A 17,102-nucleotide genomic window follows, 5' to 3' on the forward strand; every position below is an offset into this window, starting at 1 on the left:
GGCATGGTTTGAGAAAGGTGGGAGTAGTAAGAAGGGAAAGAAAGATGAAAAGCCAAAAAGGGCCCAAAAAGGTAACAAAAACAGATGCAAATTGTGCCAGGAACTTGGGCACAGAGTGGGATCTGTCAAATGCCGTTACACTCCTGATAAGCCAAAGTATGTTCTTGTTTATTTGTCTGCCTTTGATTTGGTGCTTTTTTCCAATTACTATATCTATAACATTTTCTGCACAGGAGGAAGCGAGCAAGTCAGCCCCTTGTTGTTGAACAGTGTTGGCCAACAAAAAAAGCAAGAGTCAATGGCGGTAGAAAGAAGAGAAGTGTGCCTGAGCCTGAGCAGACTGAAGAAAATCCTGCTGCAGTCAACATTCAGACTGAAGAAACTGATGTGGAGGTGCACACCGAAGAAACTGAACCTGAGCGTGTCGAGGTTTAGACTGAAGAAACTGAACCTGAGCGTGTCGAGGTTCAGACTGAAGAAACTCAACCTGAGCGTGTCGAGGTTCACACTGAAGAAACCCATGTTGAGGTACACATCAAAGAAACTGAAACTGGTGTCAACATTGAGACTGAAGACACTGATCACGAGGGTATTGGCGAGGTGTTGAAAAGACCAGTGAAGAAAACCAAGATGATCAGTGAACTTGTGTGTGTTGAAGAACCAAAAACAAGAAGGGCTAAGGCGAAGAAGGGCACACGACATGGTAGGAAGAAGTAGAACAAAGAACAGTTTGAAAATTTGGTGCATGTAATAATATTTGTAACTTGGTGCGTACTGGTAGTCACTATGTATCCCCATATTTCTATTCGAACTTGTTTGTCTAAACCAGCCAAATAAAATTCAAATTTAAATTTGAATTTAAATTTAAATTTGGGCTATTGATATTTTAGTGCTATCTAAAGTACCTCAACTGAAATATGTTTGCTTGCTGATCATTCCGAGCCCTTTTGGTAAGTTGAACTCATAGTCATGAAAAGTGTGTTTCAAATGACCTCCAAAGGTAGGGTAAACGGCCTCATATTTAAGCAAGTTTTCTTGGCACTTTGTCTAAACCAGCCAAATAATTTTTCTACACATCTATTCTATCTATATAGTGTAAATCTAAAGTCTCACTATTTATTGAATTAATTTTCTATTATTTTCTTTTCTTTTTGAAAAAACAAGGTTTAATAGAAAATTATATATAAAACAAGTTTAAAACATGAAAATGAGAAAAGTAAGTTCAGATCTTTCTTAGTCAATCCAAAATGAAAATGAGAAAACAAGGTTTTCACACTTTTCATTTTCAAAACCCCACCTACTCTCGGGTGCCCACTACTCTCTCCCTTGAACTACATACTACATTGTTTGAGGAATGACAATTTTGTGAAGGATTTTTCGTAAAAATGTATGTAAACCATATTTATGTTTTTTTTTCTCGTTACTATACGACATAATAAGACTATGTGCGCAAGTTTGATATTTTTTTGATTTTTTTGAATTAGTTATGCTCAACCCTAATCAGTCAAAACCTCTCAAAACCCCTCAAAACCCCTCTCAAAACCCCTCAAAAACCTGCACACTACCTGGTCGTCGATCGTTTTACATGGACGGTTGAGATCAGGCGCTAGGGTTAGCTACAGTGTGCAGCGATCCGCATGAGATGCGCTGATTGGTTGACGCGGTGGGGTTTGGATCAGCCTCTCTCGTTGGAGCATCAGGACCGTTCATTTGAATCCAACGGCAAGAGTTGACGCGGTGCATGGACCAAGCCTACGCAGTGCCCTTTCCATCGTTGCATGCGTGCCCGTGCCCACCCGTAGCATGCATGCCCACCCACAGGACTGCGCCCGTCGTTGGTCGTTGCATGCATGCCTCGATGTAGCCCTGCCCCGCCACCCCTATCAACGCAGTAACCTGTCGCATTCCTACCATTAGAACCGATGCAGCGTCGCATCAAAGCATGCACCAAGCCACAATGCAGCAGCCCAATGAAGACAACCAAAAAGCAAACGCTGCAGGACGTGCCGTGCATGGCGTGCTCCTCTTTGAGGACACAATACTGGCATGGGGTATCGATGTGGGTATAGATGCAGTTCAAACGACGTGCTGCCTGTTACAAGATGGGTAAATGAAGGCATCCATTATTGTCACGTCTCACATCGACCAAACGTTGCCCTCAAAAAAAAATCGACCGAACGTTGCCCTCTAGCCGGCTAGCCCTAGCAAGATGGGCTATGACATGAATGCATGGGCGGCACACGCAGAGAACCCGGGGCAGGCGTGTCCCCTTGACCCACGACGGCACAGACGCGTGCGTGATCCCGCCCCCCTTGACCCGCGACCGTCACAGCCCGTTTCCCACGCTCGTGTACACACTTCCATGGGGCGCCACCAAACGCCGCCCGCCCATTAATTCTACCCAGTGTAACCACAGCGCTTCCATCAAAAACCACGTAGCTCTTGGGGTATTTAAGCCGGGAACTATCGTCTTCCTCTTCCTCCTCATCCACACCCCATCCTCTTCCTCCTCTGCCCTCCTTCTTCCTTCTTCTCCGTCAAACCCGATCGAGCCCTCGAGCCACCGGGTGCCACCATGCAGTACAACGCCCCCACGTACCAACTCCCCCCAACCGTGCCGGAAAGGCTCTACCCGAACGGAGTGTACGTGGAGAGTACCCTTAGGGTTTGGGCCATCTCAAGGTGGAGGGGCGCAAGGGAGTTGACGGATTTCTTCCTTCCAGCCGGCTTCCGCCACCTCCCCCGCGGCTCTCCAAGGATGTACCATGTTGAGGAGGTCACCCACAACGGCGTTGTGGTTGGGCTCCTCGCTACGTTCACTAACCCATTCGAGGCTTTCTACCTCCTCGGGCGAGTGTATTGGGTTGGTTGTGAGTTCATAGCTTTCACAACCCATAACATTTTCACCGACTTCAACTCCATCTTCCCCAACAACGGAGTTATGCACATGCTCCCGTACCCAATCAACAACGACGAGTGAAGGGCGCCCGGAGGAGCCCGGAGAGAAGAACCCGAAGAAGTACCCGGAGGAGGAGGAGAGAAGAACCCGAAGAAGAACCCGCGTTTGGTGCCCCCCGATCTATCGTATCGTATCGTATTAGTTTTTAAGTTGTAATCGTTATGCTACTGTTATTAAGTTGTATTAGTGTTTTAAGTTGTAAGGCTATCGTGGAACTATGTGTTGCAATCGTTATGCTTCTATATAATCGTTATGCTACTATATATATATTGTGTATTTTGTGCTATTATTTGTAGATTGCTATGGTTGTTCCATTATTTGTGTATTGCTATGGGTTGCTACGGGCCCGGGTTGCTACACCCCAATCAGCACACACACCATCTTCAAAATATTGGCCAAATAATGGGTCATGACCCAAACCATAGACATGCAACTAGGAGCCCCATGCAAACCCACTATGGACATGCAACTAGGAAATGCAAACTAATTTACTTCATGCAAGCATGCAACTCATTTAGTTCATGAAACCGTAGACATGCATAAAAACAAGTAATATTTAGTTTTAGTGCATCAAAAAATGATCCATCACAAAATTTAGTGCAAGAAAAAGGCCAAAGTAAAAACAAGTAACATTTTATTTGCCGAAGTTAGAGGTGGGTTGGTGCCCCTACGCGGGTGGGCTGGTCTCCTCCGATCTCCTTACGGCCCAACATCTATTCGGCAGCCCAGTTTTATTTTTTACTAGAAACTGAATTTGGGTGCCCGTGTACTCTTTTAACTGAAGAACCAAAACAGGGGAAACAGAGCATGAACACTGAATAATTTGTGTTCCAAATTGCTGCTTCAATTCAGATACATTACTTGCGCACAGATCACATCCTCTACACTGACAGGCCTAAATGCCCATTCTAATGACGGATGAACAACAAATAAAACAAAAACAGAGCAATGATACAACAATAGAACCCCCCTGCCATGATATTTGCTTGCTTCTGCAAATCGATCATCTGCATTAGATGTTTCTTGATCTTCTTCAGTTCCTCGGTCAGTTCGGACTCCGCATGCAGTTCAGCATTGCGCGCATACATCGCCATCGGCACGACTCTGCCCGCCCCTCCGCCTGAGCTCCCCGTATTCTCCACAGCAATCGGCGACACCCCGCCCAAATTGAGCTCCCAGGTTGCGGCCACGCTCGAATCAACGTAGCCCTCAAACTGAATCCTATCAACATATTCATCAATCCACTCAAAATGGTAACATTTCTTCATGATCTGAAAAGAACAACACGAACCCTAAATCCGAAATTCGAGGAGAAAAAACAAAATATGGAGAAATCAGAGCGAAAGACAGCGAAAGAACGGGCTAAGAATTGAGATCTAACCTTCCCATCCCTTCCTGTCATTGGTTTGCTCAAGCATTTCACAAATTCCTGCCCAAGATTGCCATTGTCATTTAGTGACCAACCGTTTAAGAGGGTCTGGGCGTGGGCATTCAGGGCACCTTGTTAGCAGCACTGGTCCATACTGTCGCCATTTTGATTGCGTGGCGGAGGAGGTAGACATTTGCGCTAGGTCGCCGGAGAAGAGAAAGATTGGGGAAAGGGGATGAATGGGCGGCGGCGGGCGGACGGGCACGGGCGCTCGTCTCTTCTAGCTGCGAGGAGGTGGGTCCCGCGAGTAGACAAGTGGTGGGTCCCGCGCTTAGGTGGATAAGTGGTGTGTCCAGCGCTTACGTGGATAAGTGGCGGGTCCAGCCCTCAACAGCTTACGAGGGCATCAGTTCAGTTTAACAGCCATGTCGTGCGTGGGCTATTTACCTGCTCAAATGTGTCGCACCACAGCCATTCGTTCGAACAACGTCGCACTCAAGCCAATTCACCTCAAATGTGTCGCACAGGAGCTATTGGCCCGTTAGTTCTAGAGTACACAATTATTGATTGGTTGAATGTAGATTGCTTATACCTACTTGTGTAGTTTAATAATACGACTTATTCTAATGATTTTTATAAACCCGCCAGGCCAGAACTTTCGTGGACTGAATCATTTACTTTTCTAGTTAGACGTCAGCATCTTGGAGCTAATGTGGGAGTCATTCAACAAACCACGTGTTAAGCTAAATATCTATTGTGTTACCCAACCTAGGAGATTATCTTTGACGGGGGAAACTATGTGTTTGGGGGATCTTTAAGTCAAGGGAGCCCAATCAGTTCTCACTTGAGTGAATTGAAAAATAGAAAATCATAGAAAGGATGATGTTCGACAGAATATATTACTGATTTTGCTTTAGTTAAGCTATTTATATTATGTGGGTGATGTAGCTTCCAAAATAAATGCAGTTAATTTTTTCTTTTCCATAAAATAGTTATCAACTTCTCATTTTGTTCTAGCATTCTTATTTTCTTTAGGTCTTATTGGCATGCTGGAAGAACTAGGGCTACTACAACGAGCTTTGAAAATGCAATAAATCACAACCACTAGCATGTTCATTACCTCAAGCCTCCTAACAAAGATTTTCGTATTTATAATTGTTCATAAAAAATGTGCAACGGCTTGGTTATTCCAACTAACTCAGCAATTCGTTCTAACGTACAAAAGAAATATTAGGGAAAGAACAAAGGAAAACAATGAAAAAAAGGAACATATTAAATAAGAAAAAGTGTGGGATCCGAACCCTCGATAGTTTCTAGAACTATACATGTTTACCAGAATAGATCTATCAACCATTAAACCATCTCTCGATAGATAATCCCGATTTTATTCTTAGAAATAAAACATAGTCATACTAAAAATAAAAATAGATATAAACGTTTAGAAATATTTCATGTGGGTATATTTTCTCCTATTTTATACACATATATAGGATGTGCTATACAACCTTGTGAAATAAATACTAAATCCCCTTTTCTTGCTTCCATAAAAAATAAAAAGAAGTGGTTAGAAATAATTTCAAAGAGAATGATTAATGGATTCAAGATTAAACTGCTCCTACTTCACACTTTTTTCCTTTACATTTATTGATAAGTGAGTGATCAAATATCTAGTCAACAATATTTGATGTTAAGTTGGAGGGAAATATTGTTATTGCTTACCAGTTAGCTCTTTGAGCATTATTTTATGACTTACTCGCTCCTAGTAATATGTGTACCCCTTGTATTTGCTTGCTGGTTTCTGTAATAATAAAAATGTTGTACTTCCTTGTACATCACTTTGGATTGGACTAGTATTGTCGTACATATTCAAATTCTCTTATTTCTTAAAAAAAAAACTCCCTCCATTTATGTCAGGTGTATTAGTTTTTTTTGCGAACCAATGTGGGGTTGGATCGTTAGATGGACTGTGGTACCCCAGCCCACCGTGGTTCAAGTCCTGGTGCTCACATTTATTCCTGGATTTATTTCAGGATATCCGTTGATGCGCATTCAGTGGGAGGAGACGTTCCTGTCGACGACGAGGTGCCCACGGTGACTTAGTAAATTTCAAGATGATATGCCGGCTTAGTTTTTCGGAGGTGCTCATAAGGGTAGGGTGTGCGTGTGTGCGTTCATAGGGGTGAGTGCATGCGCGTGTATATGAGCGCTTGCGTCTGTACTGTGTTCAATAAAAGGTGTATTAGTTTTTTCCAAGCAAAAATGATAATGTAAGGTGTATTTCTTTTTTCCATGCAGTTTTCCTTGCGTGCCCTTCAACCATCCATTACATGCCATAGATAAAAAGTACTACGTAGTTCCCAGTAGGAAGGTCGTAGAAAAGAATCTCTCTCCCTAATTGCATGCACTCACATTTCTCTCTATCCCATCCCACTGATTGATTTTAATCTGGTGCTGCAAGATTCAGTTGCCTTTTGTTATCCCACTCGTTATTTTGTTGCCCCTAATTAACCATCTAACTACCTAATTAGTTAAAGGTATTTTTGTCCAAAATGCTCCTCAATTATGTGCCTTGGTCACCGCACCAAACAAATACACCTTATATAAAGGAATGCAGGGAGTATTAGTATTGATTACCCCGATATAAAAGAACTGACAGACCATTTCTTAAAAAAAAAATCAAATAACAAAAAATATTTAGAATACAGTTTGCATGCCAGATTACTACCTCTTCCCATTTAGTATTGTCAAATTGCACAGCCATTAGGATATTCATTGATGGCGGGTTCGAATCTTGATAGTGCACTTAACAGTTTGTATAAAAGAACAATTCTGGACATTTTTTAGAATGGTCGAATTTTCCTCTAAGTATAGTTTTTCACGGTGTTTCCATTTGTTCCATTCGTTTAAGTTTTTGTCTTGTGTCTTACAAGCCATTTTAATCGTTTCAGTGGAACCAATGGGGATTCATTGCCTGCTTATTATTTTTGTTGTGGTACGATGTTGGAATGTCTCAACATGCTTAAATGAATTTGTATACTTTTTTTTGAAACGAGGCAAAAGACTTGCCATTTTTATTGATTAACAAGAAGGGTGAAGTTCAATACAAAATCGCCTAGGCGATAACAGATACAATGGCTACTCTAGTAGCATTGCATTACCCAAATGCCTCGCTCCAGCTAGGACCCAGATAGCCGTTTCATCCTTGATGATATGCACAACAACCTCCACCAGCGCTGCCTTGGCCTTGAAAACACGAGCATTCATTTCCTTCCAAATCTCTCAAGCAAGGAGGCTAACGCTTTCTGTGCATTGTTGGTTAGGGTATCCTCCCACCACTAGGAAAAACATTGCAAGGCAAATAGGCGAGAGGATAAATGCGGGGGATTTGTGTTCTAAGGATAGGACATCCCAAATGTTGACCAAATTGAAAACGGGAAGATGGAAAGGGGGCGGATCAGAATTTATAATTTATCTTCCACCGACGCCGAGCAACATTAAGGTATACATGCATCGGTGCATGCTTTGCATCTTAAATGAATCTGTATACTGTCACCACTTGGAAAAACATTGCAAGGCAATTAGACATGAGGTTGAATCCAGGGTATTTTCTTTCTAATGAGAAGGACATCTCAAAATGTTGACCAAATTCAAACCGGGTGGATGGAAAGGCGGCGGATCGGAATTATCTTCTCGGCGAGGGGCGACACTGAGCAACGTTGAGGTATATCTGCATCGGTGCATGCTTATCAGCATCCCCAACCGTCCACCTGCTCTGCTTCTGCTGCCTTTAAATATTTGGCACCTCCTTCGATCCCTCCCATCTCACAACACAGTGCATAATTGTTGTCTGCTGCTTAGTTTGTCCCATACACAGGTGGAAGCTCTTATCTACCTGTGTATTAAGACTTATCAGGTCGACGACCAAGGTAAGTCCCTAAACCTATGTCTATGTCTATTCATCAGTGGCCTGTACTTTTCTTATATCCAAGTCACACTTTTTCTTAAGCTTCTGGATTAGCATCCACCCATCTTAATATCCTTGTACTCTTTATAACCTTCCTGCGAAAAAACAGATTTATGTATAACCTAACCTGTGCATACAAGAAAAACGAACTAATAAGTTCATTTGTTATGCACACCTTCAAAAAGTGCAATCTTACACTTTGTAGTGTGTAATGGGTGATTCAAATTTTCCAAACTTCCAAAAAAACAAGAAATTAGAAAAAAAATACATCTATTTACTTATATTTATTTTTCGTATTATCAAATAAGACAAAATATAATAAATGTTAACCATAATTCAAGCTAAGCATTTCCCCATTGCCAATAAGAAAAACAAAAGAAGAAAGTTACTTTATGCCCCTATATATAGTGTGCAGTGACAAATTAAGTGTCCTAGTATACTAGAGATGTGATTAACATTGCTACTGATAGCATGGAATATTCTTTGTTTTATTCACGTCACAAAATGGCTTTTTTTTTGTTTACCCATGTTGAGAAATTGAAAAAAATGCATTGTGCTTCTTTCTTGGAGTTTTTGAGCTTTTTCTATGATTACTAGAGATGATAGATACATCTTCAGTGCTTTATTGGCACATCTAAGCTTTTAGTCGACACAACGTACAGTGACTGAAATATATAGCAGGTTACTGCACCGAGACCATGGCAGGCAGCTCACCGAAGGTTAGTGAGATCCGGTGTGCGCAGCGTGCGGAAGGCTCCGCGGCAATGCTGGCTATCGGAACAGCAAATCCGGCGAACAAGGTGTCCCAAGAAGAGTACCCTGACTATTATTTCCGCGTTACCAAGAGCGAGCACCTTACTGACCATAAAGACACATTCAAGATAATATGTAAGCACCCAAACATACTGAAATATCTAAGCAGACACGTATGATCTGACATGATTTATGTTGTTGGGTTTTTGGATCTCTAAAACTGATATCAGGTGGTCTAACGGGCACGGAGAATCGTTTCTTCTACCACACGGATGAACTGCTCAACTCCCACCCTGTCTTGCTGGACAACACGTCACCGTCCCGTGAGGCTCGGCATGATATCGTGGCCAAGGCTGCTCCAGAGCTTGCGGCAGCAGCAGCAAAGAAGGCCATCGCAAAGTGGGGCCGTCCGGCCAGTGACATCACCCACCTTATCGTCAGCACCAACTCTGACGCTGGCGCCCCAAGCGCTGACGTACGCTTGGTTTCACTCCTTGGCCTTCGCGCCGATGTCTGTCGTACCATGCTCCATCTTAACGGCTGCTTCGCCGGCTGCTCCGCCTTGCGCCTAGCCAAGGACCTTGCTGAGAATAACTGTGGGGCACGCGTCCTCGTAGCTTGCGTGGAGCTCGCCATTTCTGGCTTCTGCAGCCCCGGCGAAGGGGACTGCTTAGACACCCTCATCACTCATGCATTGTTTGGTGATGGGGCAGGCGCGGTAATCGTCGGCGCCGACCCCATGCACCCCATCGAGAATCCTCTGTTTGAGATGGTGTCCGTCTCTCAGACCCTCGTGCCGAGCACTGAGAATGTGCTCACCCTGAACTTGGGGAGCAATGGCACTCATGGGAAAGTTTACACCAAACTGCCCACACTGGTAGCAGACACCATGGAACCTTGTCTTCTGGAAGCGTTTGGTCCACTTGAGATGGACTTCCAATGGAATGACCTCTTCTGGGCAGTGCACCCTGGCAGCCGTGGGATCTTGGACCAACTTGACAAGACACTCCAGTTGGAGCCCACGAAGCTAGCGGCGAGCAGAACTGTCGTACAGAAGTTTGGGAACATGTTTAGCGCCACCGTGATCTTCGTGCTTGATGAGCTACAGCGTCGAATGGAGGAGGAAGGAGAGCAAGCTGAGTGGGGGGCCATGGTGGGATTTGGACCAGGCTTCACTATCGAGACCATGGTGCTCCATGCAACCGGCGCTCTCAAGAAAAAATAGCGCTTCGTCGTTAAGCTATGTACGCAGCAGCGGAGAATAAGATTAAAGTCTGTGTGCCCAACTATTTTAATTGTTCTCATCCAAAAGTTATTTTGATTGGATCTGTAACCTATATGGTTACCAAATCAAATATCAACTACCTCCAATAATGTACGATGTTATGGTTTGTGCTGATTTTGACAGCCATTAATGAATCTATATTGCAAGACAGTGTAAAAGTATTGCTCACATGATTTATTTCTCCACTGCACTATGCATGCTAGTTCCTCCATCTGGGTTTGTAAAGTGGGCACAGATTTTTTGGTTTTTCAGTTTGACTAACAAAATGTGTGTACAACATCCGTTTAGTGTATAGATACACTCATTTCTGCAATAGTTAATTCCGGAGGGAGAGAGTATATTAGAAGCATCGTTTGACGTTGAATCAAGTAATGATATATTTTGATATATAACACACATTTTGCCAGTCAAATAGGTGAAGTAATAAACCGTGTCCACCTTCAAAACCCAGATAGAGATAGTAGTATTTACCCACACATTAATAAGTAAGCAAACTATATGCTCCTATGTTAAATCAGGTAAATGGAATCACAGTGTCTGAACCGAACTTTCATAATTTCACGTGGTAAGATATACCCAAATAACACAATGGCAACACAAATTGTGGAACAATTCAATCATGGAATTGTGAAAGTTCAGTTCAGACCATGTAATTCCATGTTCCTGGTTTAACATATATAGATTTCCGTACATTATCGAGTAGACGTTTACAATCCAGTTACCTAATGTAACAGCTTTTTGCTGACAGTATTCCACACACGCCACTAAAAAAACTTGAACGTGCTACTTTGATAAAAAAAAATGATATACTTGCTGGAGCTTCGCCCTCGGGATCGATCACATCAAATCACGACGGACACACACGCACCAAAACTTTTGGCAAAGACAAGTGTCGTGCCTCTTTCATCGCTTTACTGTTTTTCTTGTTTTTCTCATAACTGGCAAGCAATGACCTGGCTAGCAAGCCCACTCCAAACCAGACCTAAACCAGTAAGTCATGGATACAGATAACCTACTGGATCGTGTCCTACACGCACAACTTCTAGCAACACAACTAGATAGCCAGGCACAAGTCCCAGCTGGACCCAACTTATTGATTTTTCTAATCTAATTACACGCACCGTTGATCACTATGCTAATGCTAATCCTAACCAGACATACCTTTGCCATACATCCAACGTACACGGTACATCCACTAACTCATCTATGTTTGGATTATTCCAACAATGATCCCCTAATCCAAACATCCGACTCTTCACTCAACGAGACACCCTGACGGCCATTTGTTCATCTTGTCACGTCGATTGCCTCCGGTGGTGCAACTTACCAGACCGTAAGTTCTCCCTTCTTGCGACGATGGCCACTACATCATCGTCATCTTTTATTTTTTCGCCGAATGGCAATCACCCGTCGACTTGCTTGCGACAGCACCCTCATCGTCTTCTCATCATCGCTTTGCTGAATGACTATCGCCAGCTCGTCCATGTCGCTGCACCACCTAGCGACTGTATCGCCTGCCCCTCCTCATCGGTACACCAACGACTCCATCGCCCGCCCGGAGCTGCTAGTAGGGTCGCCATCCCGGGACAAGCACGGCTTCAATCCTCGAACCTTGCTATGATACCAATTGTTGAAACTTCGCCCTCAGGATCGATCACATCAAATCATACCTTAAACCAGACCTCAAACCAGACCTAAACCAGTACGTCACGGACACGGCTAACCTAGTTGACCGTGTCCTACAGGTATAGCTTCTACCAACACAACTAGATAGCCAGGCACAAGTCCCTGCCGGACTCAACTCATTGTTTAACCAAAAATTACCACATTTCATGGAAACGTGCCTAGAAACTACCACTTTACAAATTTGTGCCAAAAACTACCACTTTTTCACTAACCTGCGGCAAAAAACTACCATGTTGGAGAACCGCCCGCTTCGCCCACTCTAAGCACGAATCTGACCGGTTGGGCCCACAAATCAGATGCCACCGTGGCCAACCGTGGACGGCCACGCGTTAATGGTCGTTAACGGCGTGTTTGCGGTCAGGATGCGGCTATCGGTCAGGTCAGTCAAGATCCGAGCCATCCATTCCCCTCTGACGGTACATCTCTCCCTCCTCGCTTAGCTCTCCCTCTCTCTGACCTGGGTGGTGGCCGCCATGGCGTCGATGATTCCGGATGGGGGCATAGGTGATATGGGCGACAGCGACGGCGACGGCGGCGGTGGTGGTACAAGTTTGGACGGTGTAGGCTCTTTCTCTGACGTCAATAACTGGTTGGGGAGCACTAGTTGTGCGACGCAGGCAGCCTTGCAGCAGCCGGTGGCACCGCTCGTCCAGTAATCACCGGTGCCTAGGTGTTCCGTGGGTTGCAGGTATGGAAATATCATATGTTTAACTGAACATGTTTTCTTTTGCCTGAAAGGCCTTTGGTTAGCTGCTTGAATCTGGCAAATTAGTAAGATGTGTTTGTTTCTGTTTATTGAACATGTGTAGTAAAATGTATTGCACTTGTGGTTGTGTTAATTTTTGTTCAATTCATGAGCACTTATTTATGCAGTTTGGCTGACCAGAAGTGGGACATATGGTTTCATTTCAATGGAAGAAACCCTGTGAAAAGGGGTATATATGAGGGAAATATTTCTTTTCTTACTCTGCAATCACTCATTGCTAGTGAAGGGCATGGGGAGAGTGATTACATGTACTATGTGAAGGAGGAGGAAATTGGATATGAAAGAGTAAAGTATTTAGGTTATGAAGCTAGTGTTCAGGAAATGTTGGAGGTTTATCATCATGTCACGTTTGTGAACATAAAAGTTGTGAAAGATGTTCAGCCTGCAAGTAGTACACATGCTAATGAGAATTACATGAACACTCAAGAGAGTTGCAATGTGAAAAAGGTAGTGGAACAATCTGAGCTTCAGAATCAGATAAATGATAGAAAGGCTCAGCTTGAGAGGAGCGGGATTCAAAGAGAGGCAGATTTGAACCACTTTGAAGGAGACACTGAAGTGTCTGAATTATGTTCTGATGATTTAGGTCATTCAGATGGGAGTGTTGAAGTTGTTCAAATGGAAATAGAGTGTTCCTCTGAAGAGGATAGATCATTGGAATTAACTGTTGTTGTAAAACATGTGAAGAATCCTGGTCCAGCTAGCAGATGTCACAATGAGGTAGAGCATAAACAAATTCAAGATTGGTTTCCTGAAGCGGATGAGTTTTGTTTTGCTGGTGATTTAGGCATTGGTGATGAGGAAGAAGAATATGAAGTTGAACTACCATACCTCCTGAAGAACCCAAGTGTTCACAGAGAGAGCATGGATGTGAATTTTACATGTGTGCCTCCAAGATAGCTCATGAAAGAACTTTTTGCAATAAGAAGTGTAACATGGAGCACACTTGTCCAGCATCAGCAGAAAACACAAAGTTTACTACTAAGTGGCTTTCCAAAGCAAGTGAGCCTTCTCTTAGAGCAAGCTTCATATGCACCCAGAGGACTTTGTCCATGAATTTTTTTAAAGCCACTATATATTGAAGCATACAAAGACATTGTGTACCCTATCCCTGGTCCTGAATTCTGGCCTGACACCCATACCAAGGATATTGAGCCCCCAGTGTTCAAAGAAAAACCAGGCAAGAAACAGACAGCTAGGAGGAAGGGCCAATTTGAGGTGCCTGCACCACAGGACACAAGGAAGATGGGAACAATTACATGCAGCAATTGTGGTCTACAAGGCCATAGATATAAATACTTTGGGAAACCTCTGAAAACAAGTCTTGAGATGAGAAAGAACTTACACTAGGTGATTTCAAAGTTTGCATTCTTTGTATCATTATTTTTTGGTGTGGTCTAATTACTAATTGTTTTAATTTGGGCATGTAGGAGAATAGACAAATTTTCATGGGTTCCTCAAGTGCTACACATCCACCTCCACGGAACTCACCCCCACTACCACCACATCAACACCAAACTTCAAACATCCCAGCCTCATCTGCTCCACCACTTCCTCCTAAAGCAAAGAAGAACAGAAAAATAGCAGTGGTAGCCAAGTCTTCACCTGCACCTCCAAGAGGTTCAACATCAACAGTTTCAAGAGGACCAGCCAAGTCTTGACTAGCACCTCCAAATGTAGCAAGGGGATCCAATGCACCTAGAACATCCAATGGAGCAGCTGAGATATTCATAGGTAAGAGGAAGAGGAAACCTACTACCAAGTTTGAAGCCTATTTCACTGCAAGTGAAACCCATTGAAACTGTGTTATGCTACTTGAATGTTGAATGTATGCTACAAAGTTTGTGTTCTGCTACTTGAATGGTTAAATTGTGCTAGTGAACTTGAATGTTGAATGTATGCTACTGAATTTGTGTTGTGCTACTTGGACGTTTGAATTTGTTTGTGCTACTTAGCATTTCTACAGTGAATAAATGTTCATATGAATCAGTAGTTACAGTCAACATAACTTGTAAAATCTTAAAAAGCAAATAAAAATGATTTCAAAAACTAGAAAAAAAATAAAAAACAAAAATAGTTTGGCCTAGGGCTCGAACCCAGGACCAGTGGGTTGTAACCATACGTGCAATGCCAATGGGATAGTGGGTTACAAAAGCATAAACCCGAGTAAGGGGGTTGTTGCGTATGGGATAAAGGGGACTTGATATGTTAATGCTATGGTTGGGTTTTACCTTAATGATCTTTAGTAGTTGCGGATGCTTGCTAGAGTTCCAATCATAAGTGCATATGATCCAAGAAGAGAAAGTATGTTAGCTTATGCCTCTCCCTCGTATGAAATTGCAATAGTGATTACCGGTCTTGTTATCAATCGCCTAGGATAATTCCGCACACCGACCCATCATTATTCCACACTCGCTATTTATAATATTTAGTAATATATTCTAACTTTATGACAATAGCACCTACTTTTATATTTTAGCACTCCGATGTTATGCAAAGTTATCCTCTTCATACCCACAACGTAGTTTTATTTCTCGTTTCTAGTTGGAAGCAATCGTTCGGTGTAACTAGAGTCGTATCAATGGCAGATAGGACTTGATAGAATATTGATCTTACCTTTAGCTCCTCTTGGGTTTGACACTCCATAATTATCACTTCCACCTTTGGGAATTTCTACGACGATTCCTTGCACTTGGGGATAATCAAGCTCTTTTCTGGCGCCGTTGCCGGGGTTCCATAGCGCGGGGTTGATATTCTCGTGTGTGCTTGTTTGCTTTCTTCACTAAGTAGTTTTTGTTATCCCTTTTTGTTTTGCTTAGTTGTGGGTGAAACATACAAAAAAATTAAAAAAGGAAAATACAAAAAAATTACTTGCCTCTTATGCCTAAAAAGTTTTTTCAAAAAGAGAAGTGATTGGAAAGTTATGCATTGGAGAAGTGAGGGTCGACCTTGAACACTTGTGTTCATGCTCATGTAAACAATGTAGAATTTTTCATGGAAGTTTCTCTGAACATAATTATCCCCTTGTATATATCCATTGTATCATAAAAATAATGTGCCAAGCTTTGGTTATAGGATGATTAGATTGCTTGTTTACTATGTGCAGTGCAAACATAGAAACTTTGGCTGTAGCGCATGAATTTTCATTTTTACTGGAAAGTCAGACGGGTCTGAAACTTTTTGCACAGTACTTATATACAATTTGTTTAAATTTTCATTTTTTTTAATTTTTGGAGTTACAGAAGTATACGAAATTTCCAGATTACTACAGACTGTCCTGTTTTTGACAGATTCTATTTTCTATGTGTTGTTCGCTTATTTTGATAAATCTATGGGTAGTATTGGGGGTATGAACCATGGTGAAGTTGGAATACATTAGATATAATGCTAATATGAAATCATAATGATTTTATAACAGTACCTAAAGGTAGTGATTTTCTTTATTATACTAATGGATCTCACAAAGTTTTTGTTAAGTTTTGTGTGGATGAAGTGTTCGAAGAACGAGGAGTTACCGATGTGAGGAGAATAAAGAGAGGCAAGAGTTCAAGGTTGGGGATGCCCAAGGCACCCAAAGTAAATATTTCAAGGATACTTAAGCATCTAAGCTTGGGGATGCCTCGGTTGGCATCCCATCTTTCTTCTTCAACAATTATCGGTATACCTCGGTTTTTGTTTTGTTCACATGATTTGTGTCCTTTGTGTTTTTCTTTTTCTTTAAGAACCATGCTAGTATGAGATAGCCCTTAATTGATTTATAGAATGCTTCATGTGCTTCACTTATATCTTTTGAGCATGACCTTATAGAATGCTCTTTGTGCTTCACTTAAATCTTTTGAGTATGGTTTTATACAATGCTTCATGTGCTTCACTTATATATTTTGATCTTGGATATTGGTTAGTCTATATTAATTGTAGAATGCTCCATGAACTTCACTTATATCTTTTGGAGTATGAATAATACTATCATTGAAAGTGGGTTTGGAAGATTGTCAAATTTAGGAAGTAATGATCCCACTATTTTGGAGGGTGTTGAATCTTAGTGTTATATTTATGAAAGTGGATATGGAGAGGTCTTGACTTTACTTAGTAACAATTCCACTATTTCGGAAGAGGTTCCAATTGATTATGAAAACAAAGTTGCTATCTATGATGATTATTGTGATGACATGTATGCTATAAAGAATAATGTTAACCCTGAAACTTGTCATCATGATTTTAATTTTCAATTGGAGTATGCCTCACATGATAGTTATTTTGTTGAGTTTGCTCCCACTATTCTGAATGAGAAGAATTTTGCTTATGTGGAGAATAGTAAAA

At 42.2% G+C, this 17,102-nt stretch overlaps 1 protein-coding gene across 1 annotated transcript; it reads left to right on the plus strand.

The window, feature by feature from the left end:
- Positions 1-8,989: 8,989 nt before the first annotated feature.
- On the plus strand, positions 8,990-10,270 carry LOC119366798 (bisdemethoxycurcumin synthase-like). Its single transcript, XM_037632514.1, has 2 exons — positions 8,990-9,180; positions 9,276-10,270. Exons 1-2 carry the CDS (start codon positions 8,991-8,993, stop codon positions 10,268-10,270), a joined length of 1,185 nt encoding a protein of 394 aa, XP_037488411.1. The 5' UTR covers position 8,990.
- Positions 10,271-17,102: the final 6,832 nt, after the last annotated feature.

Source organism: Triticum dicoccoides, chromosome 2B, assembly GCF_002162155.2.
Source record: "Triticum dicoccoides isolate Atlit2015 ecotype Zavitan chromosome 2B, WEW_v2.0, whole genome shotgun sequence".
NCBI lineage: Eukaryota > Viridiplantae > Streptophyta > Magnoliopsida > Poales > Poaceae > Triticum > Triticum dicoccoides.